The sequence below is a fragment of the Neopelma chrysocephalum genome, unplaced genomic scaffold (genome assembly GCF_003984885.1).
Source record: "Neopelma chrysocephalum unplaced genomic scaffold, ASM398488v2 Primary Assembly neopelma1_44, whole genome shotgun sequence".
In the NCBI taxonomy this organism is placed as follows: domain Eukaryota; kingdom Metazoa; phylum Chordata; class Aves; order Passeriformes; family Pipridae; genus Neopelma; species Neopelma chrysocephalum.
Genome location: NW_020897703.1, coordinates 2,729,284 through 2,755,748, shown reverse-complemented (window position 1 = coordinate 2,755,748; position 26,465 = coordinate 2,729,284). Strand labels below are relative to the sequence as shown.

The window sequence follows — 26,465 nt, the reverse complement described above, 5'->3', positions numbered from 1 at the left end:
CCTTGTTTATTGTTCTTCTCCCTTTGAAAGGGAGAGCTGACTTAAAATGTGAGAGAAGCGATCTGCGGGCCAGTGACCTCACTGCAGCTGGAGCCCTCACCTGCTCCTAATGGCTTATCCTGAGGAGCCCAGGCAGGCGCTGCTGTTCGGACATGATTCGGTAATGAGCTGCAGGTGGAGCTGTAGGAGCTCAGTAGTGATGTTCCACTCGGTTAAAAAAAAACCAAAACATTTACCTTCTCCCTAAGATTGCGCTGCATCCTCTATGTTCATATCCAACACATAAAAGAGGGAAGGCTAGATTTTCACCCTCAGGCTAGGGAGAAATTCCTTCGGTGGAGATAGAAGCAGGGCTAAGGAAACCGCGTGGGGAAGAAGGACTTCTCGACGCTTTCCCTCTGAACTGTTCGCTCCCTTTCCCGCGGCTACGGGTGCGGAGTCGGAGGTAACGAGAGCCTCGGTTACATCCTGCAGGCGCCTCGGGAGAGGTTCCCCGCGGTCTCCGGGGAGAAGGGGGTGTTGCGGACGAGCGAGCCCCGTGGAGCGGGCGGGGCCCGCGGCCGCCCCGGGTCCGCCCCTGCGCGCAGCGCCGCGGGCGCGGAGCCCGCCCGGCCCCGGAGCGGAGTCGCTCCTGCCGCGGGGCCATGGCCCTGCTCCCGCGGCGCTTCCTCTGCTTCGTCCTGGGTAAGTGCGGGCGCCGGGACACAACTTCCCCGGGGCCGGTGGGGCGGCGGGAGAGGCTCCTTGGAAGCCCCTCTGCCTTGGGAACGGGGGTGCAGCCCCTGCCGCCTCCTCCCGGGCCTCACCGCTCACACCCTTCTTCCCCGAAACCCGGGGAGGCACCAGCCTGGCGTCGCTGGCGACACAGCGGGTGGGAATCAAAAGGAGAAATTATCCCAGAACGCCGGGACACATCGCGCTTGGCCTGGGAGTCTGAGGTGATGATGCTGTTGGACACAGCCTGCTTTGTGTGGGATTCCCTGCTTGGTAGGTGAGATGTACTGAGCCGTGCTCCGCTGGCAGCCGTCCTTGCCTTTTGCTACACATTTTTAATTACTGCTTTAGGAGTCTCTCTTCCCGTTCCTGAGCCGCAGGGAGAGCAGGCAGCCAGAAGTGCTCGTTCGAACAGGCTTCTCTCGGGTGAGGTCAGATGTTTCGGGTTTTACCGGCGATCGGGTTGGAAATTCTTGTTGCCCGGTTGTTTTCGTGGGTGCAGCGTGCCCTGGTTTCTTTGCTGCTCCTGGCATTTCAGCGGCAACAGGTAGAGACTTGTGCGGTGCTTGTCACCTGTGTACCCGCAGCAGAAAGCTCCGAGGGGTCGTGTACATGCGCTCTCTAGAAGTGTGTTTATTTAAGGTACTTAAACCAATGCACCCTCGTCCTAACGCTGATCTTCCATGCAATCAGAGTACTCCTTGAGGATGCACAGGTTTCTCCTTCTTTTCCCTTCCTTCTACTGTGCTGGTTTTCTCCTCCAAACCCTGGTGAATAATGCACTGAGCTGTGCTGCAGGTAATGGGCTTACCCGTACCCCCTGATTAACTATTTACTGCTCCTCAGCTGTGCAGGGGCAGGAGAAAGCTGTGCCCTTGGACGAGGCATGTTCTCCATGCCGGGTTGCAGGGAAAGGCTGCGGGTCCCTGGCTGAGGAGTGAGTGGTCAGTGCAGAAACCTGTGCCTGGTTTTGCTGCCAGTGAGCACTAACTCCTGCTGGTTAGGATTTCTCTCTGTTTTCTTTTTCCAGTCTGTCTCATTTTCCTGACCCTTCCTTCTCTTGGTTTGGGCACTGTAACTGCTGAAAGCGAAGCAAACAGGAGTTGCTGGTACTCCAGGCTGCTCCTTTCCACCTACAGTGGGCTTGGAAGCAGCAGGACGCTGCCTCTGCCTGATGGCAGCTAATCGTGGTGCTGTGGATGTGTTTGTCTTTACCTAGATCCTTCTTGTGGGATTATTTATTTTTATTTTTGAGCACACTCTGTGTTATTTAACAAAAAACCAACCTTTTTGTGTTTTCTGCTTCACAGCCCTGCACACAGGGCTGCACTGAAATTGCAAGTGACAACTGAGTGCTCAGAAATTATGGTAGAGTCATGAATTTTGAGGTCACTGATGCTTCTGAGGAAGCAGATGTTTTAAAATGAAAAGAATATTTTGAAAAGGGGAGGATACAAAAGGCATGGAAAAAGCTCTGCTACTATATTTGCCAGGATCCTGGTAATGATCCTGCTGGCAGACCTGGAGTGCCTCTGCTTGACACCAGGTCTGACACTCGTGTGGGGAGCATCGTTTCTGTGCCTGTAAATCTTGCCACACTCCGTTTTAGGGCCTCTTTGGGCCAGCAGCAGGAAGGGAGGGTGAGTTTTATGGCTGTGTGTTGGTGTTTTCACTGCCAGCTCGTGGGCTTGGCCGCTGCCTTGGGACACACTCTCAGAGGCTTCTTCTGTCGCTAACACACCTTCCCTTGCAAACTGTCGAGAGTTTTATGAACATTGAGTGTGGTTTATGGTGGTTTCCTCCCCAGAGCTGGGTTTCTGGAGATGTGTCCACCTCTGTAGGCAGCTCAGCCTGACCTTGGGGGCTTTCTTTGGGGCTGGTCCTGCCCCAGCTCCTGCTCGCTGTGTTCAGCTGTGCTCTGCTGCTGCAGCCCACAGCAGGATGCAGAAGTGGTTTTGTGTTTCAGAAGAACTAGATACTGTCTGAGATCTGACTTCTCCTGCTAGCTGGGAACATCCTCTGTGCTCTGTGACCACAGCCTCTGCAGGGCTCTGGTGGGGAACAAGTCCCTGGCCTAAAGCTGGGCGAGCTGTACCGAATTTTGCGTGTGGTGTGGCCCGTGAGAGGATGGAATGACACAGGCCCTCTCCCTGTCACCATAAACCCCTGTCTGTACCAAAGCCACAGTCCAAATCCTGGCAGGATTGGCCAAGCATTCCTCCTATGCCAGAAAAGCCTTTCTTTTAAGCTTTAGGTAACTTCCCACCTTGCTGCAGAGTCTTTCAAAAGCGGCGATGGTCAGGGAGTCGACCGTCCTAAAAATAACCTTGGTCTCATTCAGCAGGCCTGAGATCCAGCTGTATCCCAAGGTAACCACTTCCATTAAGGTAAAATTAGGCTTTTTCTGTTTTTTGGCTACAGCTCCCTATAGAGGCTTCTCAGGAGGGGATGAGCTGTGGTCTTGCTCATTGTTACTGGGGCAGTGATGATTGGCACCACATCAGCTCTGCACTGTATTTCAGTGTTTCAGGGCAGTGCTGGGCTGTACTACTCGGATTTCTTTTGGATTTAGAAAGCTGCGTTGCAAATAAGGCTGATAAAACATTAATATATCATTGATTCCCTCCGTCTTCTGTCTGTGCTGTACAGCACTGTGTTTGCATATTCTGCAGAAAATGATGCTTTCTTAAAAACAAAATGTTTTGGCACTGTTTATGACCTCTCCTGGAAAACAGGAAATTTTAAGTCCATTTGTATCCTCTCTTCAGCTGCTGACACCTCTGGAGTCAGGAGAAAAGGTAGAAACCTTTGAAGTTCTTCAGAGTGTCTTTAATTTGTCTTAACTGTGTGTATGAACAACATGACTTTGATCTGTGGTCCAGGATGCCTCTGGGAAAAGATGTGGCAATGAAAGGAGATGCTTTGGGTTTTCTGCACATGCTTGGGTGCCTGTGAGCCTATGAGAAGGATACAGAGGAACTTTTTATGAGAGCGTGTATGGGAGAAGGGGGAATGGTTTCACATTGACAGAGGGCAGGGTTGGATTGCATATTAGGAAGAAATTCTTCTTTGTGAGGATGGTGAGGCCCTGGCACAGGTTTGCCCATAGAAGCTGTAGCTGCCCCATCCCTGGAAGTGTTCAAGGCTGGGCTGGGTGGAGCTCTGAGCAACCTGGGCTAGTGGAAGCCCATGACAGAGGGTTGGAATGAGATGGTCTTTGAGGTCACTTCCAACCCAAACCGTTCTGTGATTCTATATTCCTGTTGCCCTGTAACCATCCTTAACTGTTGTCCCTTACACCTTGATACCAAAGCTTGGAGCTTTGCAGGCTGTGGTCATCTCATCACTTGAATTTGCTGGACTCAAAAATAATAATAATAATAAGAAAAGATGAACAGTAAAAGTAATGAGAAAAGGAAACCTCTGCAGGAGCAGCTTTGTGAGGCAGGCAGCTGCACCATTACTGCTAAATTTTGGGGGTATATTTATGTTTTCTCTCAGCACAAAGCACACTCAGTAATGCCTGCCAGTGATTTGAGTGCCTCTTTTATAAAAGTGCTAAGACTTCCTTTAAAATCTAATTGAAGGCTATTGCATCTCTGGAAAAGTTCTCCTCAGTATTTAGAGCTTGCCACGTTAGAAATACCCAACAATAAAGCAAGATGTCCTCCTCCCTTTCAGAGCATTTCTTGAGATGGAGAGGACTTGAAACTTCCTAAACATTAAAAGTATGTGAGTAGGGAAGAACGAATTGCCCCCACCCTGTAATTTCTTGTATGCTCCCATACGTGCCAGTTCTATTCCTGCAGAAACCAGTGGCCTGTGGATTTGGTAGGGTGGATGGAGGCTGTGTTATCTGGTCAGGAAGCCACTTGGGTTTGAGAAATTGAATTGCATTTATTAACTCTGAAATGCTCTTGAATTAAAGAGCCATTAAGCATCGGCGCCGTGATCTCCTATTTGTGATGACCCAGGAGGTTGTGGATAATGAAAACATAAATGCTGTGACCTGGTTGGAATGAAATTAGAGACCTCATAATGGCTAAAAATGGGGTTGGCATCCTTTATGTTTTCACGGGGCTGGGAATCAATATCAGATCATTGCAGAGTTAAGGGAGATCTTGGAAAGCTGCGGGTGGGAATCTGGAGTTACTGCTCTGCACTGGCAGGTTCATTCTGCTTCTCTGGCCAGCTGTGAAGTCTGGCTCTGTCGGTGTTAGTGGGTGTTTGGGGGAGGTTTGGGCCCCACAGCGATGGTTGTGGTCACAGCCCTTCCCGGCACAGACCCTGCACCAGGAGAGGACCAAAACCACCACTGGGTTGGAGGGAGAATAGCATTGAAAACCCCTTATAGGGGAAACAGAGCATGTTTCAGCTTGGTCAAATAGCTAAATGCCTTTTTCTCTTCTAAAATATATCTGTGGCTAAGGTTTGCCAGGCTAATTCCTGCTGTGGGTGGGTGAATACCAGGGAATCCTTGTCCCTGTCTGCTGTTGTGCTGCTGCCTGGGAGCTGGTTGCTTTTAATCATCAAACCCAGTAATGAACCTGCTTAATGGTCTCAGTCCCTTGTCTCTGTGCTTCTACAACGTGAGCTTTTGAGGATTTAAAAGCACATCCTGACACCTCAGGAAAGCATCCCAGCAGGGAAGTGGGCAGCAGCTTGGATGAAAACCTCCAGATTTTGGCCGAGGGCAGGATGCAATCCCTCTGGGCTTCTCTCTATCCTTTAGGTAATGTTGGGAAAGGGGCAGCGCTCTGTGTGTGTGAGTTGCAGAGGTGCAATGTCTGTGTGCTGTTCAGCTGGAAGGAAAGAAAACCGCATCAAGAAATCTCTGTTAAAAGGGAAAATAAATTACTTCTGGGCTGCTCACACAGCTCAGCAACAGATTTTAGTCTGGAAACTCTGTGTTGAAAGTATTTAGTCGAGCTGCTGTTCTGTGCAGCCTGTGATGAATGCACCAAGAAGACAGTGAGACTATTTATTTTGGTGTTCTCCCTAACAAATTTTTTATATTTACTCACTATGTGCTTCCTTATAGGTGATCTGTCAGCAGTTTTTTTAACCTCAGAGGTAGTTCAGTCAAATGGTAGATGGTCCCATGTAGCAGAATAGTCCATGTTTAATGCACTCAAACCCGTTGAAACCTGAGCCAGCAGAATCGCAGCGTGCTGTCTACAAACCACGGCCAAGCACTTTTAACCTTGGAGTTACTTTCCCCGTTCTTATTTTAGCCTCAGTCAACTGAAATAGCTGAAGGAAAAAATACTCTCGGGGGGTGGGAGGAGAGTGCATTTGCCTTTAGCACATTCCTGAAATCTTGAGTGTGGTGGCTGCTGGTTTTTCCCTGGCTTTCTGCAGCCAGACCAGCCTGGGTTTGAGACCGAGCTGACATCTGGCCTCCTGTGGCGTCTGGAGCTTTGTTGATGTTCTAAAAATAGCTCTAAAGCCCGGGTCTAATGCTGGGTTAAGGTATTGGGATGGCAAAGCTGGAAACCACAGTCCTCCCCCGGTAGGCAGGAGAGGGGTGGCTTGTTCTCAGGGCTGGCATCCCTTCAGCCCCTGGCTGCTGCTGCCAACCTCGTGGGCTGTTTGCAAAAGAGGGATGCACAGAATTCCACGGGGATCCCTGGTTTCTTTCACCCTCCTTCTGGGAGCGGGTTTTGACAGTGGTCACAGGCAGAGATGGCTTGAACTTGGAGTGGGTGAAGCCAGTGAAGTCAGGGCTGTGCACACATTGCCAGTGCGTGTCTAAAACCTGTGTTTTTCCTCCATTAATTCAGTCAGGGAGAATTGTTTTCCAAAAGACCCCGCTATTCATTAAGGATATAATTATCTTTGTAACTAACAGCTCATGGCAGATTTTTCCCTCCCCTGGTTTGCAATCAGGCAGCAATTGGATTTCAGCATGGCAGGGTTTGGAATTCATTTCTCTTTCCTCCCTTTTCAGCTAGTTTTGATTTTATTTTACTTACTGAATGAATGGGGGGGGGGGAAATAAAAGTATTTGCCATTCTGCCCTCTGCAGAATCAAGTCTAGGGATGTGTTTCTGGAAAGGTGCTTGGCAGCCTCTAATGGATAACAAGGACATTCTGTAACTCGTGCTAATACAGGTGAATATTCAGAACCTAAAGGCCTTTAATCTGATTTTTTTTAACTTGGTGTAGGAAAGAGGAACTTCATCCCTGCTGCTGGAATTCTGATTCGTTTCATTTTATTATACAAAGCAAGATAAAGAGGTAGCTTTTTTTTTTCCCCGCCAGCACTAATGAGGTATTTTGCATACAGCTGAACATAATCATGAAACCCAAAAGGATCTCAGAGGTTTTAAATTTGGCATCCTGTTGTGCCTGTGAAGGAAGGAAGTGATTTATCCATCGAGATGATACTTTGATGATCTGTAGGCATTTACTTTTTGCCAGGATGGGGGTGTTTGAGTTTTTGCTGTCATTTTATGGCTATTCCAAGAGGGCACACAATAAACTCCCTAAAAATAATGGCCAGGGAATTTTTAGTTGAAGTTGAGGTAGGAGCCAGCTGCCTGGAAGCAATGCCTGTTTAAGGGCGTTTCTCTTAATTTTATAATTAAGCAAGTGCCATGTTAAGCTGATGAGACCCTTGCAACCAGTGGATTTGATGATATTTTTGTTAACTAGGGATTGGGCTTCCCACTCGGGCTGGGCTGTGAGTTCAGGGGAGCAGGGGACAGGGTGCATGGGTCACTCATGGATACTGGGGACAAGGCAGGAGCTGGGCAGTGTCATCAGCAGAGGTGAAACCCCCTGTGGGCAGGCTGAAGGCCAGGGTGGTTTTCATTTCAGTCTCCCAGATTGTTTGCCTCCCTGAAGAGCTGTCACTCTGTGGGGCCACAGAGCTGGGATGGGTGGCAGGGTCCAGGTGCCGGGTCCAGGGAGAGGGACTGGAGCTGCTCCTGTTGCCCCTCACCGCGGTGGGGGAGAGCAATCACAGCGCTCGGATGGGACGTGCTGTGGTGAAACCTGGTGCCCTGTATCGCTTCAGAGCAGGTCATAGGCTTGGGTGTGTTATCAAAAGATCATCAGGCTGCCGAAAAAATAGGGGTGAAGTCAAAGGTCTCTGTGCTGGCGCCTGTGTCCGGCAGCCGGTGTGTGGCTGATCCAGAGCCGACGGCTGTTTGGGATCCGCTTGTTTCCGCTTGACCTTCTCCCGTTACTGCCTTTTACTGTAAGTAAGTCTTCATGCCCGGGGATGTTTATCCCCCAGAGTGTTTCTGGAGCATCCAGCCTGGCTTTGGTGAAGCACAGCCCTTGCTGGCTCTGCTCCTGCGCTCATCTAAGCCGTGTCCGTCAGAAATGGGACTTCTGCAGATGGGCCCCAGCGTGCTCCTCTGACCCACCACGTCTTGTGCTCCATTCCCTAGGATGTGGAAGCCTTTCGCCCCTTTGGAGGGCATCTGCAGCCCGAGCTTTCCACATGGCCAGGTCCCTGGCAGGAGACTGTCCCCAGCCTGGCTGACCGGGGAGTGACTTTCTGTGCCAATTCTGCATTCAGGTGTCTGCTGTCTCCCAGGCCAGCAGGGTTTTACACTGCCCCTCACCCCTCCTTACGCCCCTGGAACAGCACTTAAACCATGGCACCTCCTGCCACGGTGTGTATTTGGCACAGAGATGTCATTTTGCTGGGATTTAATGGGATTGGTCAGCAAGTGTTTATTTGGTGTCAGGGGAGGCTGTTTTGTGAGCAGGCCCAGATGGAGGGAGATGCAGCACAGAGACTTTGGGTTATACTTGGTCACAACAACCCCCGGCAGCTCCAGGGTTGGGGCAGAGTGGCTGGAAAGTGGTGCAGGGGAAAAGGATCTGGGGGTGCTGAGTGACAGCAACTGAACATGAGCCGTCAGTGTGCCCAGGGGGGCAGAAAGCCAATGGCACCCGGCCTGTTTCAGGAATAGTGTGGCCAGCAGGACCAGGGAAGTGATTGTCCCCCTGTGCTGGGCACTGCTGTGGCCACATCTCAAATTCTGGGTTCAGTTTTGGGCCCCTCAGGACTAGAAAGGCATTGAGGAGCTGGAGTGTGTTCAGAGAAGGGAATGGAGCTGGGGAAGGGTCTGGAGCACCGGGAGCAGCTGAGGGATCTGGGGGGGCTCAACCTGGAGCAAAGGAGTCTCAGGGGGCACCTTCTCGCTCTCTGCAACTCCCTGGCAGGTGGGGGTCAGGCTCCTCTCCCAGGGAACAAGCCATAGAACAAGAGGAAGTGTCATCATGTCTTGCCAGGGGAGATTTAAATTGGATATTAGGAAAAATTCCTTTACCCAAAGGGCTGCCCAGGGCAGTGGTGGCGTCCCCATCCCTGGAGGCACTTAAAAGCCATGTGAATGTAGCACCTGGGGACATGGTTTAGTGGTGGGCTTGGCACTGCTGGGTTGAGGGTGGGACTTGCTGGTCTTACAGGGCCTTTCCAGCTGAAACATTCTATGATCCTGTGACCTGGGGAGCCAGGGGGAGGCCTGTGGCCGTGCTCTTCCCTGGGGCTGCAGTGTCTGCAGCTCGCTCCCCAAAGCAGCACAAGCAAAGCCACAGCCCCATGTGTGTTTTCCAGGGGAATATCCGTTTTCCTACCATTGAGCTTTCCTAGCCCTGCCTCTTCATTTGACAATTTTTCCCTGCTATGAGGCTTTTTTCCCCTCTGAGCCTTAGTGACTTCTCCCCCGTCCAAGTTTCCTGAGTCCTTGAGTGCTCTGAAAGCTTTTGTATGGCTTCATGGCAGTGAGGCTGTTGGACAGGCAAGATTTGGGGTGAACCCTCCATCTGCAGAGCTCAGGGGGGAGCTCCAGCTGGGCTTTGTAAGTGTGTCCAGGCCGTGCTTACAGACTGCTTTGTTTAAGAAGTAGCTGAGGAGTTTCCTTCTGCTGCTCCATCTGCACCCCCTGGAGCAGAGGGCAGACAGGGAGGGGGGGAATGCTCCTTCTCTTCTCCAAAGTTAGCAGTGGCAGCGTATCCAAGACATCCTGGGACCGGCCTTACCAGGTCCTAGGAGACAGGCAGATCTCCCCCCACCTCCCAGCATCTGCTCTGCCGCTGAAATCCTCACTGTGCCGTGACTCAGCGGCGTGTTGAAAAATCCCACTCCCTTTCAGCACATGAAAACCCCAAAATCCCGCGAGTTCCCTCTTGGTTTACGTCCTGAGTGGTTATGCTGGGAGGGAAAATCCTGTGGATTGAGGGACAGTGCCACAACACACCAAGTGAACAAGAGTGAAGTGGGCAGGAGAGGCAGAATCTGCCTGGTTTTGGGACCTGGTTTGAGCAGGTTTGGGATGGGATGATTCTGTGATAGTCTCTGTCTCCCCCACGAACACCTGCAGGGTTTGGGCCCCTCCATCCATCTCCATTCCCAAGCTGCTGCACAGCCCCAGCAGCCCCCAGAGCCACTGCCAGATCCCAGCAGCTCGGGGTGGGGGCACTGGCCCAGTCTGACTCAGCCAGGGAGGAGAGGCTTTAAAAATACATTCCCCATGTAAAACCAGGACAGAAATAGCCTTGTCAGGGCTCAGAGGTTTCGTTTGACTGTGGGGGCACATCCTGGGCTGTCAGCAAGCGGAGGTGTGAGCAGATGGCTCCCTCCTTTCTCAGAGAGGAACACACGGCCTTGAACCGGCCACCCTGCCCTTCCCAACTCCAGCATCTGCAGTTTTCTGTCCCCCAGCTCCAGCCAAAGTGGGACAGAGCTTTGCTGAGCACCAGCTTAGTTTTTCCTGGTGAACCAAGGGAGTGTTTGCAAGCTCCAAAGGCTCTGCTGAGCTGGCGGCTGCCCAATGCAGCCCCGGTGGGAGGTGTATTTTTAAGCAGAGGGAATCAGACCCTTCCCAAGGGTCTGCAGATACTGGAAGGGCCAATTTTTCCTTTTTTTTTTTTGGCTCTGCTGAATGAAAGGGAAGATGCTGAGAAATGCACTTCTCAGGACCAGCCTGGCTGGTCTGTGTGTAAATGGGGGTCCCAACACCAAGGGAAGGGTTGGAAAGGAAAATGAGGTGGCCTGAGGGAATGAACATGTGCTTTCAAGGTTTCTCAGGGCTGTGCCTGCAAAATCCCCCTGCTCAAAACCTGCTCTACTAGAGCCATGTGGTACCTCCAGCAGGGACATGGAGCTGTGATCCCCACTGGAGGTTTTTGTCACCAGGATGAGCAGCCTGGAAGGGACAGCTGTGAGTCTGAGGTGTCTGGGGGTTATTTGCCACGAGAAAGGGGGACAAAATCAGGTTTGGGGTTAGCCCCAAGAGACCACCTCCTTCCCAGCTGGTGAGTAGACAGGTTGGCAGCATGGAGTACGTCTGTCTGGTTAGGCTGTACCTGGTTTAATCTCACAGGTTTGTACCTGCTGAGGGAGGATTCATCCCACTGGATGGGGCTGTGCTGAATGCAGGGCTCGGATCACACTCAGTGAACAAACACCAGATTTCCAGCTCTTGCTGGGTTTTATTCTGCAACCGAGTCCAAACCACGAGCGTTTTTTTCAGTCAAACAGCAAAGCCACCACCCCGAAAGGGAGGGGAAAACAGACTGTTTTTGTCTCCGGTGTGTTGAGGGCACTAATCATTTCACAGGGGGGGGTTACAGCATCTGGAAGAAGCCCAGAGGAAGATACTGAGGTGTTTGTTCTTAGACCCCAGAGCTTTGCTGGTGCTACATGTGCCTTGTTCATTGCCAGCCCTCCTGTGAGTGTCACTTTGCAGTTCTCTGCCATCTTTGGGGTTTAATGAGACCTCCAAGCTTTTTGATGAATACATGGCTATTTCCTTCTCTTTGCTATGAAGCAAAGCAGTTTCCCCCCAAAATAAGATAGTCACTGCCATGAATCCAGCAGCTGGATCCATTCAGTGCTCTGGACTTCTTGGAGGTGGTGGAGTCCCACCCAGTTCACTCCTTGAGTTAATTTTATACAACTCCTCATGAGAGGTGAGAGTAGGAGTGGTTTTGAGTCCACCTTGGTGGGATCTCCCCAAAAATGAAACTGCCTTACTTGGGACTTGCTGCCCCAGACTCTCCCAGTGCACACACGCCTTGGGCAGCATCCAGAGGTCGAATGGCAGAGAGCTGGAGTGGCAAGGCTTGCAAAAATGCCTGGGAACTGGGAACATCCCGTGCCATACCGGTTTGAAATGCTCAAATCTGTTCTTGGGCTCCGTGGTCCTCCCTGCATCTGCTTCCCCATGGGGTTAGTTACATGTCCCAGCAAGACAAGACCAGGAATTCCCGGAAAACTGAGGAGAATGTGGCCAGAGACCAAGAAATTGTGCAGAGTGAAATGCAAAACTTTCCTTGTGGAGAAAGCTTGGGGATTTCTGCTGGCGAACCATCACTGTAAAAAGTGTGTGGGCTCACAATGGTGGCAGGAGGAGTGGGTGGTACCCACCGAGCTGTTTCTGGAGGGTGACCCAGAAAGTCCAGTTGTTTTCCTGAAATTTTGGTAACAATTCAGGACCAACACTGCTTTTCTGCAGAAATAAATGTGTGACAGGTTTTTTGCAGCTAACTCTCAGTAAGCTGAATCCTCGTAGATGCTTGCTGGAACTCTCCAGGTCATCAATCCCAGGGCAATCAGGAGGATCTGGGATGCTGCAAAAGCTGTCCCTCCAATCACCTCCCCACTGCTGCTCTCCAGATGTTTCCTGTGAGGAGGCAAATGAAGGATCCTTAAGCTTACATCTTCTAGCAGGCAATCAGGGATTCTCTCTGCAGGGAAGGTTGTTCATCAACACTTCCAGTGATAGGAGAAGGGAGAATGGTTTCACACTGACAGAGGGCACAGTTAGATTAGATATTAGGAAGAAATTCTTGGCTGTGAGGGTAGGGAGGCCCTGACACAGGTTGCCCAGAGAAGCTGTGGCTGCCCCATCGGCCAGGTTGGACAGGGCTTGGAGCAACCTGGGATAGTGGAAGGTGTCCCTGCCCATGGCAGGGGAGTGGAATGAGATGAGCTTTAAGGTCACTTCCAACCCAAACCATTTTGGGATTCTGTGATTCTCCATGTTGAGGTGGCACCTAAAGACCAAACAGAGCTTTGGAGGTACTGCATGGCTCCAGTGGGCTGCTCCCAGAGGACCACTGTGTTCCCACAGCTCCCAATGCCATTTTTCCTGAGGGAATGGGAGCGACGGGGGCCTGTGAGAGGGGAGCTCTTTGGAGGCTCAGCCTCGGTATAGTTGTGTTTTGGAGCTCATTTATTCAGCAGCTCCTTGTGGCCTTCACAAATGGATGCTGCTAAGTACAGAGACGTGACCGCGCCGGAGCTCAGTTATTTACAGCTCACTGCAGCTGACTTACCCCATCTCCATCAGCAGGGCTGAGGGCAGAAGGAAAGCCTTCTGGAATGAGAGCCAGGAGATACAAAACTCTCTCTCTGCTTTTTTTTTTTCCCCTGCTGTTGCAAACCCTGAGCCCATCCCAGCCTGACACGGGTTTGGGGGAAATCTGTAAAGCAGCAGGGATCTGGGGGTTTAGGTAGGGACCACGTGGAAATGTGGCAGGAGCTTCTCCTCACTTCGACCTTAAAATGTGTAATTACAGCTCAAGTTGGTTCTCCCCAGTCAGCTGAAAACAAAAGGGCTTTTTTGCCTTGCTGTGTCCGGCTCCATCCTGGCAGCACTTACACAATGGGCTCTGTTGGGCCTCGCTCCTCTTGGATGCTGTTTGCTTCTGATGTGTAAGACAAAAGAGCCCTTCACCATGTTAAAAACCAAATGTCCATGTGAAGAGTCTTGGTCACTGGCTGATGGGTCTGGTTTCCCTGCTGACTACCAGCTGTATGTGGCTTGCAGCTCCTTGCAGCCACTTCATGGTTCTCAGTTGCTTCATCCCCATGGTTTATTCAGTGTTTCTCCTCTCTCCACCCAAGGCGGAGCTGCCTCTTAAGGTGTTTTTCTCCAAGCAGCTGTGTGGTTGTCAGGAAACATTTGGGCATCCCAAAGGATAGTTTTGGTGCAAAGGACTTGTCTCTAGGCTCACCCATGCTAAGTGAGAGTGGGGAGGAGCAAAGACAGGCCATGCTCGATTGACTCCTACTTTTCTTTCTCCCTGGGCCACATCACTGTTGAATTCCCTAAAGTGGCTTTGTCTTCCTCAATTTCTCCCTGTGCTTTGCGTGTCTCACTCATTTCTTCCTGGCTCTGTTTCCTCCTTTGCTCCTCAACCCCCTCGGCCCCTCATCCATCTGCCTTTTGGTCTGTTCTCCTCCCCTGCTCTCCCTTCTTCCCCTTGCTCTCCTGCTCTGCACTTGACGTGTTCCCCAGAGGCGTTTTCTCTGCAGCTGCTTGTCCAGACATGTGATGGGCATAATATTTACAGGGCCCTTGTCCTTTACAGTCCAGTGCACAGACCTCACCGAGGGGTGACCCCTTGGGGTGGCACCTGAGCCTCCCTCAGATGCTGGTGCTCGCTCAACCGAGGGATGAGAAGGGGGGAGAAACCTCCCAGCCATCAATCATCCTTGAGCCTGCCCAGACTGAGATTTGCAGTCCAGGCCTCACATAAAATTATTGTACCATTCCTCCTCCTCCTCCACCTTCTCCTCCTCCCTCCGTGCTTTGCTTCAGCATCTCAAACCCTCCCATTTCTGAGCAGGGCTTATCTCTGGCTGAGGTGCTATTAGGTGAGCCCCTGGCTGGTATCAGCTGGGGAGAGCTTTAGATTTTGATAAACTCAATTCTTTATTATTGCAACAGTGAGGGTTTAACACTTACTCACAGTTGGTGGGGGGAGGCAGTGTGGGAGCCCTGCAGCCAACCAGAAACATCACCCAAATTCCCTGAGTTCCCACCCGTTGCTATAGGATGCTGGTACCTATGTGCTCCGAGGATTTCGGAGGCTGCAGAGGGATGATGTTCCATGGTGATGTCCCTTGGCTGCTAAATAAAAGCAGCTAAATTCTGTTGCGTTAAAAAAAACAAGATAAAAATAAAGCACAGAGTTATTCACACATGGCAAAAAATAGAGCTGGTATGTGATGCCTGCCTGTAGTGTACTCCAGGAGCTGAAAAGGCATGAGCTGGCTCTCTGGGACCAAGGGAAAGGTATTATTTATAGCCAGGCTCAGTAAATCATTCCTCCGAAGGTTTGTTTCCCCTTCCTTTTGTAGCATCACTGTCCCTTTCCCTTTCCCCCCACTAGCAACATGGCAGTGATTGTGCTCGAGCCTGTAAGCAGCATCCCTTCCTTCCCTGCTCCCAAACCAGAAGGCACCATGTGGCAGGGACATGTTCCCAGAGGGGGATTAAATCAGTGCCGTGCACCAGGGATGAATTTCCCTGTGCCAGACCTTGCACTCCATCGCAGGTGGACATTTGTTCCCAAATGTGGCCCTGTGCAGGTGCTTTGCTCCAGCAGGGATCTGACTGGGAGCCATGGGGTTATTCCCCACCTTCCCCAACGCCCTTACTCGTTTTGTAAACCAAAACCTTGGACGTTTAAAGTCCAAAGGCGTGTGCCGAGCGATCAGCAGAGAATGAATCCGTGTCCTTACTTCTGACTTACCTGACATGTCTTGAATAATGGATTTATCAGCACCAGGCACTGTGGAGGGGAATGGAGGCTGGTGCTGCAGGGTCCCAGGGGTGTGAGGAGGGAAATCAACCTCAAGGAGGTTTTGGAGCAACTGGTTGAGAGCGGGGTTGCTTTGGTCTCAACTCTGCTGTGGTGGGTGCCCTCTGTGGGGATCAGGGGCTGTGGTTGTGCCGTGACCCACCACAGCAGAGCCTGACCCTGCCTGCCCCTGGCCTGTCTTCCAGCCCAGCACTTCATCGCGGCGACGGCGTGCCAGGAGCCGGACTACGGCTGGATGATCCGGCACTACTGCCTGAAGCAGTTCCAGCTCAGCATGGAGGGCATCGGGCAGCGGCTCTGGTGCGACTGGGATGAGACCGTGGGGTAAGTGAGGCCCCTCTGCTCGTCCCTCTAGTCCTGGCACCCCGAGACCACCTGCACCTGCCTTTGGGTTTGGGGTTTTATTTCCTGGCGGGAGATAAACAATGTGCTGTGTCGCTCTGCTGCTGGTGCTGCCCTGGCTCCACCCCTGCTGGGCCCAGCCCCTGCTGGGGCTTCTCCATCCTGTGGGGCCACAAGGTGAGCTTGGAGGGGAGAGCACTGGACATTGTCTGCCCGGACTTCAGTGAGGCTTTTGGCACCATCTCCTGTAAGATCCCCACAACTAGGTGTGGGCTGCATGGGCAGACAGCGAGGTGGGTTGGAAACTGCCAGAACAGCCAAGCCCAGGGGGGTGTCAGTTGTTGGACAAACACCAGTTGGAGGCCAGCAACTAGTGGTGTGTCCCAGGGGTCAACACTGCCCTGCTTAACCTCTCCATGTGGGTGATGGGACCGAGTGTAATCCCAGCAAACTTTCAGATGACACCAAACTGGGAGGGGTGGATGACACACCAGTGGGTTGTGTTGCCATCCAGAGGCAACAAATCTAAAAGAGTGGAGGAATGGGCTGATGGAACCTCCTGCAGTTCAACCACGGGAAGGGCAAAGTCCTGCATCTGAGGAGGAACAGCCCCAGGCACCAGGACGTGCTGGGGGCTGCCCAGATAGAAACCAGACCTGGTCATCTTGGTGGGCACCAGGCTGAGCATGGGCCAGAAATGTGTCCTTGTGGCAAAGAAGGGAATGGGCACAAACTGAACACCCTGGTTCCCTCCGAACACCAGGAAATGCTATTCCACTGAGGGTGGCCGAGCAGTGGCACTGATTGCCCAGGGAGGATGTGGAATCTACATCCTTGGAGATACTAAAAAAGCAGCTAGACATTGTCATGGGCAACCAGCTGTAGGTGGCCCTGCTTGAGCAGGGGGGTTTGGACGAGGGGAGATGGGTCTCCAGAGGTTGTCTCCAAGCTCAGCCATTCCGTGTTTAAAGAGGCTTTCAGGGAGCTGAACCTGAGCAGTGCCTGGAAGTCAGGATGGTGGTTGTGCTCAACCACGTGGCTCAGTAATGGAGCTTCAGTTGGAGAAGACCACAACTGTCTGGGAATCAATGAGTTAATAAAGCAGTGGATTGGGACCCCTGTCACAGCTTCTGGTGACTCACAGCTTGATGGACATATTTTCCATGAGATTTTTAATTTTTTTCTCAGCACTCTGGTTCTCCAGTCAGTCCAAAACTCAGCTTGAAAACCCCATAACCCACTGAGAGGCCCTCAGACCCTTTCTGTGAGAAAATCCCAGGCTGTCCCACTGGACCTGCTGGCTCCCCCCCTGCTTCCAGGAGTTGTGTGTTGATTTTTCTAAGCAACTAGAGGGAGAGGCTGGAATGGTATGGCATGGCAGTCCTCTGCTAAGCCTCCTGTTTGTAATCAGTGTCAGGGAGTCAGTGGTGATTTATGACTTGGGAGAAGCAGAGATGCAGCTTCCCTAGTGGAGCATCTTTGGGGGATAATGAGAGTGATAAGGGAACCCTGCTCAGTGCAGCCCCATCAGGGAGAGCAGGCATGTTGCTTATGGGGGAGTGTGTTTGATTTTTGGGGAATTTCTTTCAGTTTTATTCTTATTGCAAACCACCCAAACAGCACTTTCCTTGGATTAGCTCTTTCCCATTTAGAATCAGCACAGTTTTTTCGGTACCACCATGGAGTAAATCGTTCTCCTGATGAGAGGGTTTTGATTGAAGTTGCAAAGACCAGTCAGGGGTGGCCACGTGTCACCATGAGGGCTTGAAAAGAGAAAATAAAACCCCTTTTTCCGCCTTCAGCTGACTTTCCATGTCGTACAGCATTGTTGGGCCATGGCCTTTCCCTGGGAAAATGAAGCAAAGGACAAAAATGAGCTCTTGGGACACCAGTGGGGATGGAGGTCAGCTGGAAACAGCGAGTAGGTGGTGCTGTGTGCCATGAGCTGTTTTGCCCAAAAATTTTTTTGCAAGATTTTGGTTGATTTCCTGCTTCATGGCCCTTTCTTCTGTGCCAGGTTAAAAACTACACACACCTGTGTTTATGTATTTTTCGGTCAAAGGTTGGACTCAATGATCTTGGAGGTCTTTTCCAACCTTAATGGTTCTATGTTCTATTCTGTGATTCTAAACATACATACTGGGTGTCCTGAGTGTCCCCCCAGGAGCATGACTTTGCTTTTGATCCTGGTTCAGTGCTGTCTGCAGGCATCTTCTCCCCCAGCAAAGCCACTGCCCAGGGAGCAGAGGTGTTTAGAAGAGCTTGTTCTTTATCTCCAGCATCCTGTTTTTCTCCTAAATAGCTTCAGCTAAACTCGTTATCCTTGAGGCTCGTGGAGGAAATGTTGATAAGCTTGCAGTGTTTAATTTGATTGCCTGAGTCCATTTGATCCCTGTGAACACATGGCTTGGGGTCACTTAAGAGGTGACATTCCTCTGATCCTCTTGTGCCCTCAGGACACTGGGAAAAATCAGGCAGAAGTAGCTCAGCTACTGCAGTAAATAAGCTGGAAGGATATGGGGTTTGGTTGTCCACCTTGCTCAGCAGCCTTGCTCCCTGGGTGTGTGTGGGAATCACCAACCCCTTTTGGACAATAAGCAGGAGTGGGCAGGGGGTGGCATAGATGGCTGGTCACCCCTCTGGCTTAAGGGGAAGGATTTGACTTCTTCCAGGTGTGAGATGAAGAACTGGAAATAACCCACCTTTTGCCTAGAGCCTGTTCTTTTCATATCTTCCCCCGAACCAAGGAATTTTGATGCTTGAAACCTGTCTGAAGCAAGGAGAAATGCTGTGAGGTTTTGCCTCTGCCAGGACCTGTACAGCTTCAGGTTTGGAGCTGTGATTTCCTGTACAGCAGCATTTAGCAGGAAAGTGCCTGTAAGGCCCATCATTTCCTGCTCAATTGAGGGTGACACGATGGGAACATCTGGATAAATGAGTTGTCTCAGCAGAGTTTGTAATTGTGGTTCATTGGTCCTATTTATAGGCTGCAGATGCTGCTCCCATCTTACCCTCAGAGGCATTACCTGAGCTCTGACCTCAGTGGTACTGCAGCATTCCGATGTAGCCGAGGGGTCTCTTGGCACCAGGAGTGTTTGATGAGGTTGGGCTTGGACCATGTGGACAAGCACCAGCTCTCTGGGAAGGTTTGTCCAACAGCATTCAGCTCTGCTGGCTTCCTTAGCCATGCTTCTTTAGGGAAAGTCGATGTCTCTGGATGTGCAAGTCTTTATCGTGGACCAGGGGAACTCGTGTGAGCTGCTACACACTTTGGGAATGGGATGCCAGGTGGTTTTTAATTTAATAATTCATTCCAGAAGCTGGCCATGAGGCCATGAACAGTGTCTCCTAGGAAGGGAGAAGGACTAGAGTGTCCTTCCACACTGAGAGGTGTTTTCCCTTGGGTTATCTGGTTTTCTTCCCTGTCCTCCTCCCCAAAGGCCGAGCATTCCAGTGTGGCCTCGGGTGCTCCTCGGGTCCTCAGCATTCTGGTGTTTTGTTTTCCAGGGCTTGCGGCTGCCCTGGGATTTAAAAGCCAGACTGGAGCTGCAGCAGGGGCTCCTCCATGTCATGGGCTCCTCCACTCCATGGTGGTGGCCGAGCTGCTTTAGCCAGGAGCTCAGCTGTGCGGGTTGAATTCTCCCAAAGACCAGCTTGGCTGTTTTGATTCCAGGCCCAAATTCATTGGCATGGTGATTGAGCCGGGGGATTAGCTGTGGTCTCCCTGGGGGCAGCTATTTTGGGGCTGTGGAGCGCTGCTGGCAGAGCTGGGGCTGCTGGAGGGGTCGGGTGCCGGCCACCCACCCACGAATGCGTCAGCAGGAGCTGGTGACTTGCAGCTATTTTTCCTGCTCGGTTCTGGCCGTGGCCAGGGAATGGATTTGCCTGACGGTCCCTGCACGGCGTCGGCGCAGCAGGACGGGGGGACGCAGCTGCGGGTGTCACTCCAGCCAAGCAAGGCATCCTCATCCCAAATATATCCACCCCGCGGCATGCCTAAATATCTCCAGGAATGCTTTCCCCTCGCCGCGGGCATCCTGCGGGGAAGGAGCTCCCCGGTAGGAGATGCTGGTCTGACAGCTGCAGCCAGGGGTGGAGCTGCCAGCTCCCGGCTCGCCTGGTACCCGGCCCTGGCTGGGGGCTGCTCCCGCAGCTGCCAGCACCCTCACGCTGTGCCTTCACGTTATTTGTCCATTATTTACACAAAACAGATTGATCCATTCCCTTATTATCTCATTATCTACTTATTTATCTTCAGCTTGCCAGGTCCCACTGGATACCCCTTCATCCTGTCTCCGAGCTTGCCCTGCAGAGGAGGAAATCAGTGTTTTCTTTTAATTTACAAAGCAAAAGAAAAGCCTTGTGGTATTTTTCTCTTCTGAAGCGTGGAATTTGGGTAGGATAGGAAATATACTTGTGGCAGAAGAGAGAGCTGTCAGCCCCGTGAACCCCAACCACAGTGTAACACTGCCCACATCCAGGTGCGGTCAAGGAATAAATGCCAGATCCAATTCTAGTCTTGTTTGCAGTGGTAAAAAGACAGAGGAATTCCTTGGGATTTATAGCAGTGTAAGCATTTGGATGCCATCAAACCCTTAATCAATCGTTGACTGCTTCCCACCAGCAGCCTGGCGCCATCCCCATTCGTCCCCACGTAGTCCACAGTGTGCTTTAAACCCAAACCTTTTCCATGGTGACAAGGAAAACAGTTTTAATTGCAGTTCACATTGGGTAAGGAAAAATATTGAGAAGTAAGCTAGGCTGTACTTTTCAGGGCCAGCTGCCTGTATTCCTGCAGTGGTGGGATCGTTTGGCAAAACCTGCTCTGCTCCTAGTGCTATCCTACAGCAGCTCAGTAATCACAAGGGAGAAAAGTGGGGTGAATGTTAGAAGGTGTAGAGAAAGAAAGCCAGACTTTGTGACTTGCTCACACAAGTTGTTTGGGACAGAAGCTGTATCTCTATCAATAAATTGTTCAGGGCCTGAAACACTCAGTCAAAGGTAACACCAATGTAAAAATCATGTAACAGTACAACACAGAGGATGGTCTGAGGTCATGGCAAGATCATGAGGCATGAGATCATACTGGCAGAAAAAGCAAAATTCAGCTTGAGTTTTCTGAATTAGCAAAAACCTACAAGTGAGGTGAAGTGAAGGAAGGAATAGGGCTCTTGGGAGCAACTCAAGCTTCCCTGCTTTACTGTACTTGAGAGACTATTGGGTTTAATGTTTGTAGGGATAGGATAGAATAACTGAAGCACTTATTACAAGCAACAACTTGAATTTCTTCAGCCTTTACCTAAATTTGGGCTGAAAGAGAGCAAGATATTAGATGTCAGGAACTGGTATAGAAAGGCGTGTCACTGTTGTGTCGGGCAAAGCTGTGGTTTCTCTTGGGGATCTGTTGCTAAATCTCAAAGCTGGGACAGAAGACCAGGAGTTTCAAAGTGCAGTTGTGTTTGGATGTGTCAGTAATGAAGAGTCTCTGATGAAGTGCAACAATTCATTCCATTTACATGCCTGTATGAATTGCAAATGTAGATGTTCATAGGAAGCACAAAGCTCAGTGTATGGAAAGCATTCATAGGGGGATATCCTGGGTGAGAAAGAGGACTTAAAGTAGGAATTATTAGTAGTTTAGGAACAGCTCAGTCAAGCACAGCTCTCATTTAGCTCTACTGCTGGGAGGTCGTTGCAGTTTCAGATGAAGAGAAAGTGGTCAGAAAGCCAGGAGGGAGTCAATTCCTTGAGAGTCCTTGGAGACATTTAACTCAACTGCCCAGGCTGGTTCTGCAGGTTTGAGGGTAGGAGGGAGAGCAACCTGGAATCAGCAGGGCAGGAGAAGGGTACCTAAGCACCTAAGAAGAGTTGTGATGGCATTGCTATTTCTGTGTTCTGTTCAGAAATGCTTTGTATAAAAATTAAATCTGTTAACCAAACACAGTATTGTTGAAGACAGGATATAAACCTTCATTGTATCAGAAGCTGTCTGAAAAGGCAAATACAGATGTGTAATTTAATGTAGGTTGTGCTTAGAAGAAAACACACAGCTAATCTAAAGGGGGATTTTCTTAAGCAATATTTTATTTACAACTGAGGAGGAAAATGATGGATTGAGCACCTCACAGCAAAAAGTTAAAAATACCTACTTCCCCCCAGCCCCCAAGCCTTCATTCTGTGGGCAGTCTTTTTAGGCATAGCAGCCATGCAATTAATTGGAGTTGGCTAGGAGCCTGTAATGAACAGTCTAACATGGTGTAGCTGCTTTCATTAATAATATCATTGTCTTTTGTCAACTTTAATAGCAGTTGGGTTTTTCCAGCTGGAAGAGGTTAGACAGATAGACAGGCAAGTCATAGAATCAGCCGGGTTGGAAAGGACCTCTGAAATCATCAAGTCCAACCCTTCTTTTTTTTTTTTTTTTTTAATCCATTCCATACTCTGGAAAAATTCCATCCGTGTTTTCCCCCATTCTGTTTTCCAGAGGAAATCCAGTCCGGATTTTCCCCCACCCCCCCAGCGGCCCCGGGACGCCTCGACAGAGGCACCGCAAGGTGTGAACCCCCCAAGGTGACACCAGAACAGTGTTTTATTTATTGTAACAAACACGGAGGGTCACGATGCAATGAATTTCTTCCCAAACCCTTGTACCTGTGCACGCACACAAGGAGTAAATGCAGTGCAGTCCCGCGCATCGGGCACTGGTGTCCATCCCAGATGGGTGTGAAGCAGCCCCGTTACTGTATCAGTTCCATGCATTTAGCTGTGCTGCTGGTTTATATTGTGGGCGTTTACTGTCAACTGGCTTAAAAAGAAATGCAGCTTTTCTTTTTAAATATATCAAACCTGACATTTTATTCACTTCTTGGGTTCACTTTTTGAACTCTGTATGTGGATGCTGTCAGAAGTTTGGCTAATGGAATGAAAAGGAGTCAGGGTGTGGCTGGATCCAGTCTTAGCCCCAGACTTTGGCAGCAGTTTATGTTTAAAGGATTATATATGTGGAATTGAATGTGTGACTTTGTCTTGGCAAACCAAGTATATTTTATGAATAAATGATTTATTTTATTAATTATGGTAACTATTAGATTAAAAGACCTTACTCTTACACAGTACAGATAATTATAACTATGAATACGGTGCCCTATTTACTGAAGCAATTTTGAAGCAATGCTATTAAAGCAAGCAAAATAATTATTAAGTAGAGATTGATGTTACCCAGAGCAATGGCCGTGGGTAAATCGTGAATCTCCCTCCCCCTCGCCCTTCTCCATCCATCCCTGGTAACTTTTGCAAATGGGATACAGTTCAAGCTGCTTTACCCCCACTTAGGCAGAGCATCCTGCTACAACTTTCTCTCTCCAAAGAGAGTTTTAACTCTGTGAATGAGGGTTACAACTCTCTCTGGACACCAGGAATACCATGATCATCCTTGCAGCTCCTGGAGCTCAGCTCAGCTTTGCCTGGTATGGCAGGGGACCTCACTCTCCTCGGCTGGATTGTGGCAAGGGGAGGGAGGGCAGAACTGAGCAGGAAAACAAGATATTTCACAGTCAGCCCGGGATGAATTCCCGATGGGATGATGCTGGCATGGTGCTAACGCAATAACGTGGCTCTGCTCGTGGGGAGAGAGAACCAGATGCCGATTTGGAGATGCAATGGGATGAATGTTTGCCATGGCACACTCAGCCCTGGGCATCAACACTGCTGCTCCCCGGTGGGATCTTGATCCTGTCTGACAGGGCATTGCAAGCAGCCTGGATCCAGCCGGTCTGGTTTATCCGATCCCAGCAAATGGATCCCTTTGGGATCCCTCTATGGTGCTGGGGATGCCATCCCCTCCAGAGCAGGGGGGCTTTAACTAAGCAAAAATGAAAGGGACAAAAGACGTAGGGTACCATAAGGCACCCCATCGGGATGGGGGGACTTCCTTCCACTCCAGGACAGGTGCTCGTAGCCTCACAGCCCCCTCCCAGCACTGCTCGTGGGGCTGGAGCTGCTCAGCTCTTCTCCTCAGCTCCATCCTCGTGTACGGAGCCGGCCGAGCGCTGCAATTCGGCTGCTGCCTCCGTGCAAATGGCAATTACAATTTGTCCTTTCATTGCTGGCACCATTTGGCTTTGGTTCCTTGTATATCTTCACGTCTAATGATGGGTGCAGCTATTTATCTCCACGGAAGCACGGTCGGAGCCAGGGAAGGGCTCAGCCAGCTGCTGTATGGCCCTTCAGCTTTAAAAATAGCTTTTATTCGCCTCTCTGTTAACACTGTCCCTCTGGTTCCTGAAGATGCTTCGGCTCCCGAGATCTCCTAAGGATGCTGATGAACAGGAAATGGTAATTTTGCACATTGGGATGCTGAGCAGAATCTGCTTTTAGCAGCTGCAGGCACCCCATCAATTAAATCACCGGGCTTAGCAGGGGCTCCCAGTGGTGTTGCCGTGTGCCCGTTGGCACAGCCTGCCCCAAAACTGGGCTGAGGAGCTGCACAGCAGCTGTGGAGACTGGCTGGGAAGCTGCTTATAAAATATTTCTTCCCCCAGGCGGGTTTTTAATTGGTGAGCTGGGGTTTGGTTTGCCTGGCTTCTCTCGGATTAGATGTGACTAATTGGGATGGGGGAAAAAAATTAAGTATTTTTATGCATAGCCAGTTTTAAAGCAGGGAGGGTTTGAAATGCACTGTAATACCTGTCCTTCCGGAGGATGGCTGGATGGCCCAGCACAGGGACAGTGCCCCTGGCTCAGGGCTGCTCCTGGTTTTCCAAATGTTTAAAAGAAAAAAAAAAAAAAGGAAAAATGGACTTGCTGGCCATAGAGGTGGGATGGGTTGTGGTCCTGCACAGCTTCAAAGCAGGCAGCTGATTCCTATGCAATCTCCTAATTTTTAGGCAATTAAAAGGAGAATTTTAAGTAGATTTGATGTACTTACTTCTGTCTCCCTGTGGATGAATCCACACAAGCTGGAGGATGGTGCTCCAAAGGCTGGCAGCCAGACAAGCTGGCATGGGTTTCCTGAAGGTCTTTGCTTAAAACCTAGGTCCATCCTGTATTTTCTAATAGCACTGATTCAGCCATGAAATCCCATAAAAATTACCACAAACCAAACAAAAACACCTCAAACCTGTTATTTCTGTAAATATTATTTCTGTTTTCATGTCCTTCTTAAAACCACTTCTGCTTTTGGCTGTAGGTGAGCAGTCAGAAGTGCCATCAAAGTGGCAAAACCTGACTGGAATGTAAAAAAACCCCCCATATATCTTTATACCCCTCTAGCTAAAAAAATCAAACCCCTCATATAGTTTTATACAGGTTATATATTAAAAAAAGACCTACATATTTTTGTAGGGCCAGATATATTTATCTAGCTACAACCTCCAAAAAATTGCTAAAAAATTTAATAAGTAACAACTCAAATACAATCTCAAATAGCAAGTACACATCTTTGTGATAGAAAGTATATAATATATTGCACGAGGAGGGATATATTATATGGCTTTTACATGTTACATACTATAAATTAAATAGCATATACTTTTTATTACGTATTTTATATACAAATTATATAGTGTATATTATGTATTGTATAGATTTTATATTATACATTATATGTAATGTAAATAATGAAATATATTGTCTATATATGTAATTATTACAATCATATTTTATTATATAACATATATATAGCATATAATATATAACGTATAATAGCATATATGTTATATAATATATAATATAAATAAAATATAACTATAATATGAATATTATATGTTATGTATATTATAACACAATAATATGTTATTGAATATTAATAAGATGATTATTATATAATAATATAAACATTATATAATAGATAATATATATAATAGTATTATATGATGCACTATATACTATCTAAAAATGATATATTTAATGTAATATAATATTGGATATGATGTATACAATATTTTTTGCTGTGTGGGGGGAGGTGGTGTGCCTGTGTCCGGGTGCTGGTCCCCGGTGACCGCCCCCATGCCCTTGCCTGTGTTGCAGCACGTACGGGGAGCTGACCAACTGCACGGTGCTGATCGCCGAGAGGCTCGACTGCTACTGGCCCAACCGGCAGGTGGACGAGTTCTTCGTGGCCGTGCACAGACAGTACTTCAGGAACTGCTCCCCGTCCGGGCGGGCGCTGCACGACCCCCCCAACGCCGTCCTGTGCCCCTTCATCCTGCTGCCCGTGCTCGTCACCCTGCTCATGACCGCGCTGGTGGTGTGGAGGAGCAAACGCAGCGAGGGCATCGTGTAGGGAACGCCCCGCGGCCAGCCCAGGGGAGGGACGGGGGGATCTCCCCTGCCACGTGCCTGGTTTTTGGGAAGACTCTGGCAGAGGAGCATCATGGAGGGCACCAAGCACTGGAAGCAGAGACAGCATCGCCGCTGCTCCTCTTCACCAGTACCCTCTGTGCCACACCCCCATCGGTTTCCCAGTGAATGCATCATTTAAGACAGGGTTGTTGGGCAAAATGGGATTCTGGGGGCCAGTGAGGCTGTCATGCACTGCCCAGGAAGTCCTCCTGGGATACCGGGGAGCACCACTCACCCCAGGCATCAGCACTGCTCTGCTCTGCCTTTTCCAACTGCTTCCCTGGCAACCCCCAGCATCGTGTGCCAAGAGAGGAGAATTTTTAAAGGGAAAAAAAAATGTACAAGGAAAGGGGGTGTGGGGAGTTGAAATCCCACCATAGGAAAGGGGGTGTGGGGAGTTGAAATCCCACTGTTCCCGCAGTGCTGGCGCAGCATCGACGTGTAACCGCGAGGCTGGCAGGTCTGGGCGCAGAGAAACCTCCACGGCTTCC

General features: G+C 50.0%; 1 protein-coding gene across 4 annotated transcripts; it reads left to right on the top strand.

Annotated features, from left to right (window-relative positions):
• The first annotated feature begins 569 nt into the window (after window positions 1-569).
• Window positions 570-26,311, top strand: RAMP1 (receptor activity modifying protein 1). 4 transcript variants are annotated; one of them, XM_027678058.1, is made up of 4 exons: window positions 771-987; window positions 1,066-1,140; window positions 15,477-15,615; window positions 25,660-26,311. In XM_027678058.1, the coding sequence occupies exons 1-4, from the start codon at window positions 942-944 to the stop codon at window positions 25,913-25,915; spliced, it is 516 nt and encodes a 171-aa protein (XP_027533859.1). In that variant the 5' UTR covers window positions 771-941; the 3' UTR covers window positions 25,916-26,311. The 4 variants fall into 4 exon arrangements, with proteins under 4 accessions (XP_027533863.1, XP_027533859.1, XP_027533861.1 ...); XM_027678062.1 differs by lacking the exons at window positions 771-987; window positions 1,066-1,140 and adding an exon at window positions 570-684; XM_027678060.1 differs by lacking the exon at window positions 1,066-1,140.
• Window positions 26,312-26,465: the final 154 nt, after the last annotated feature.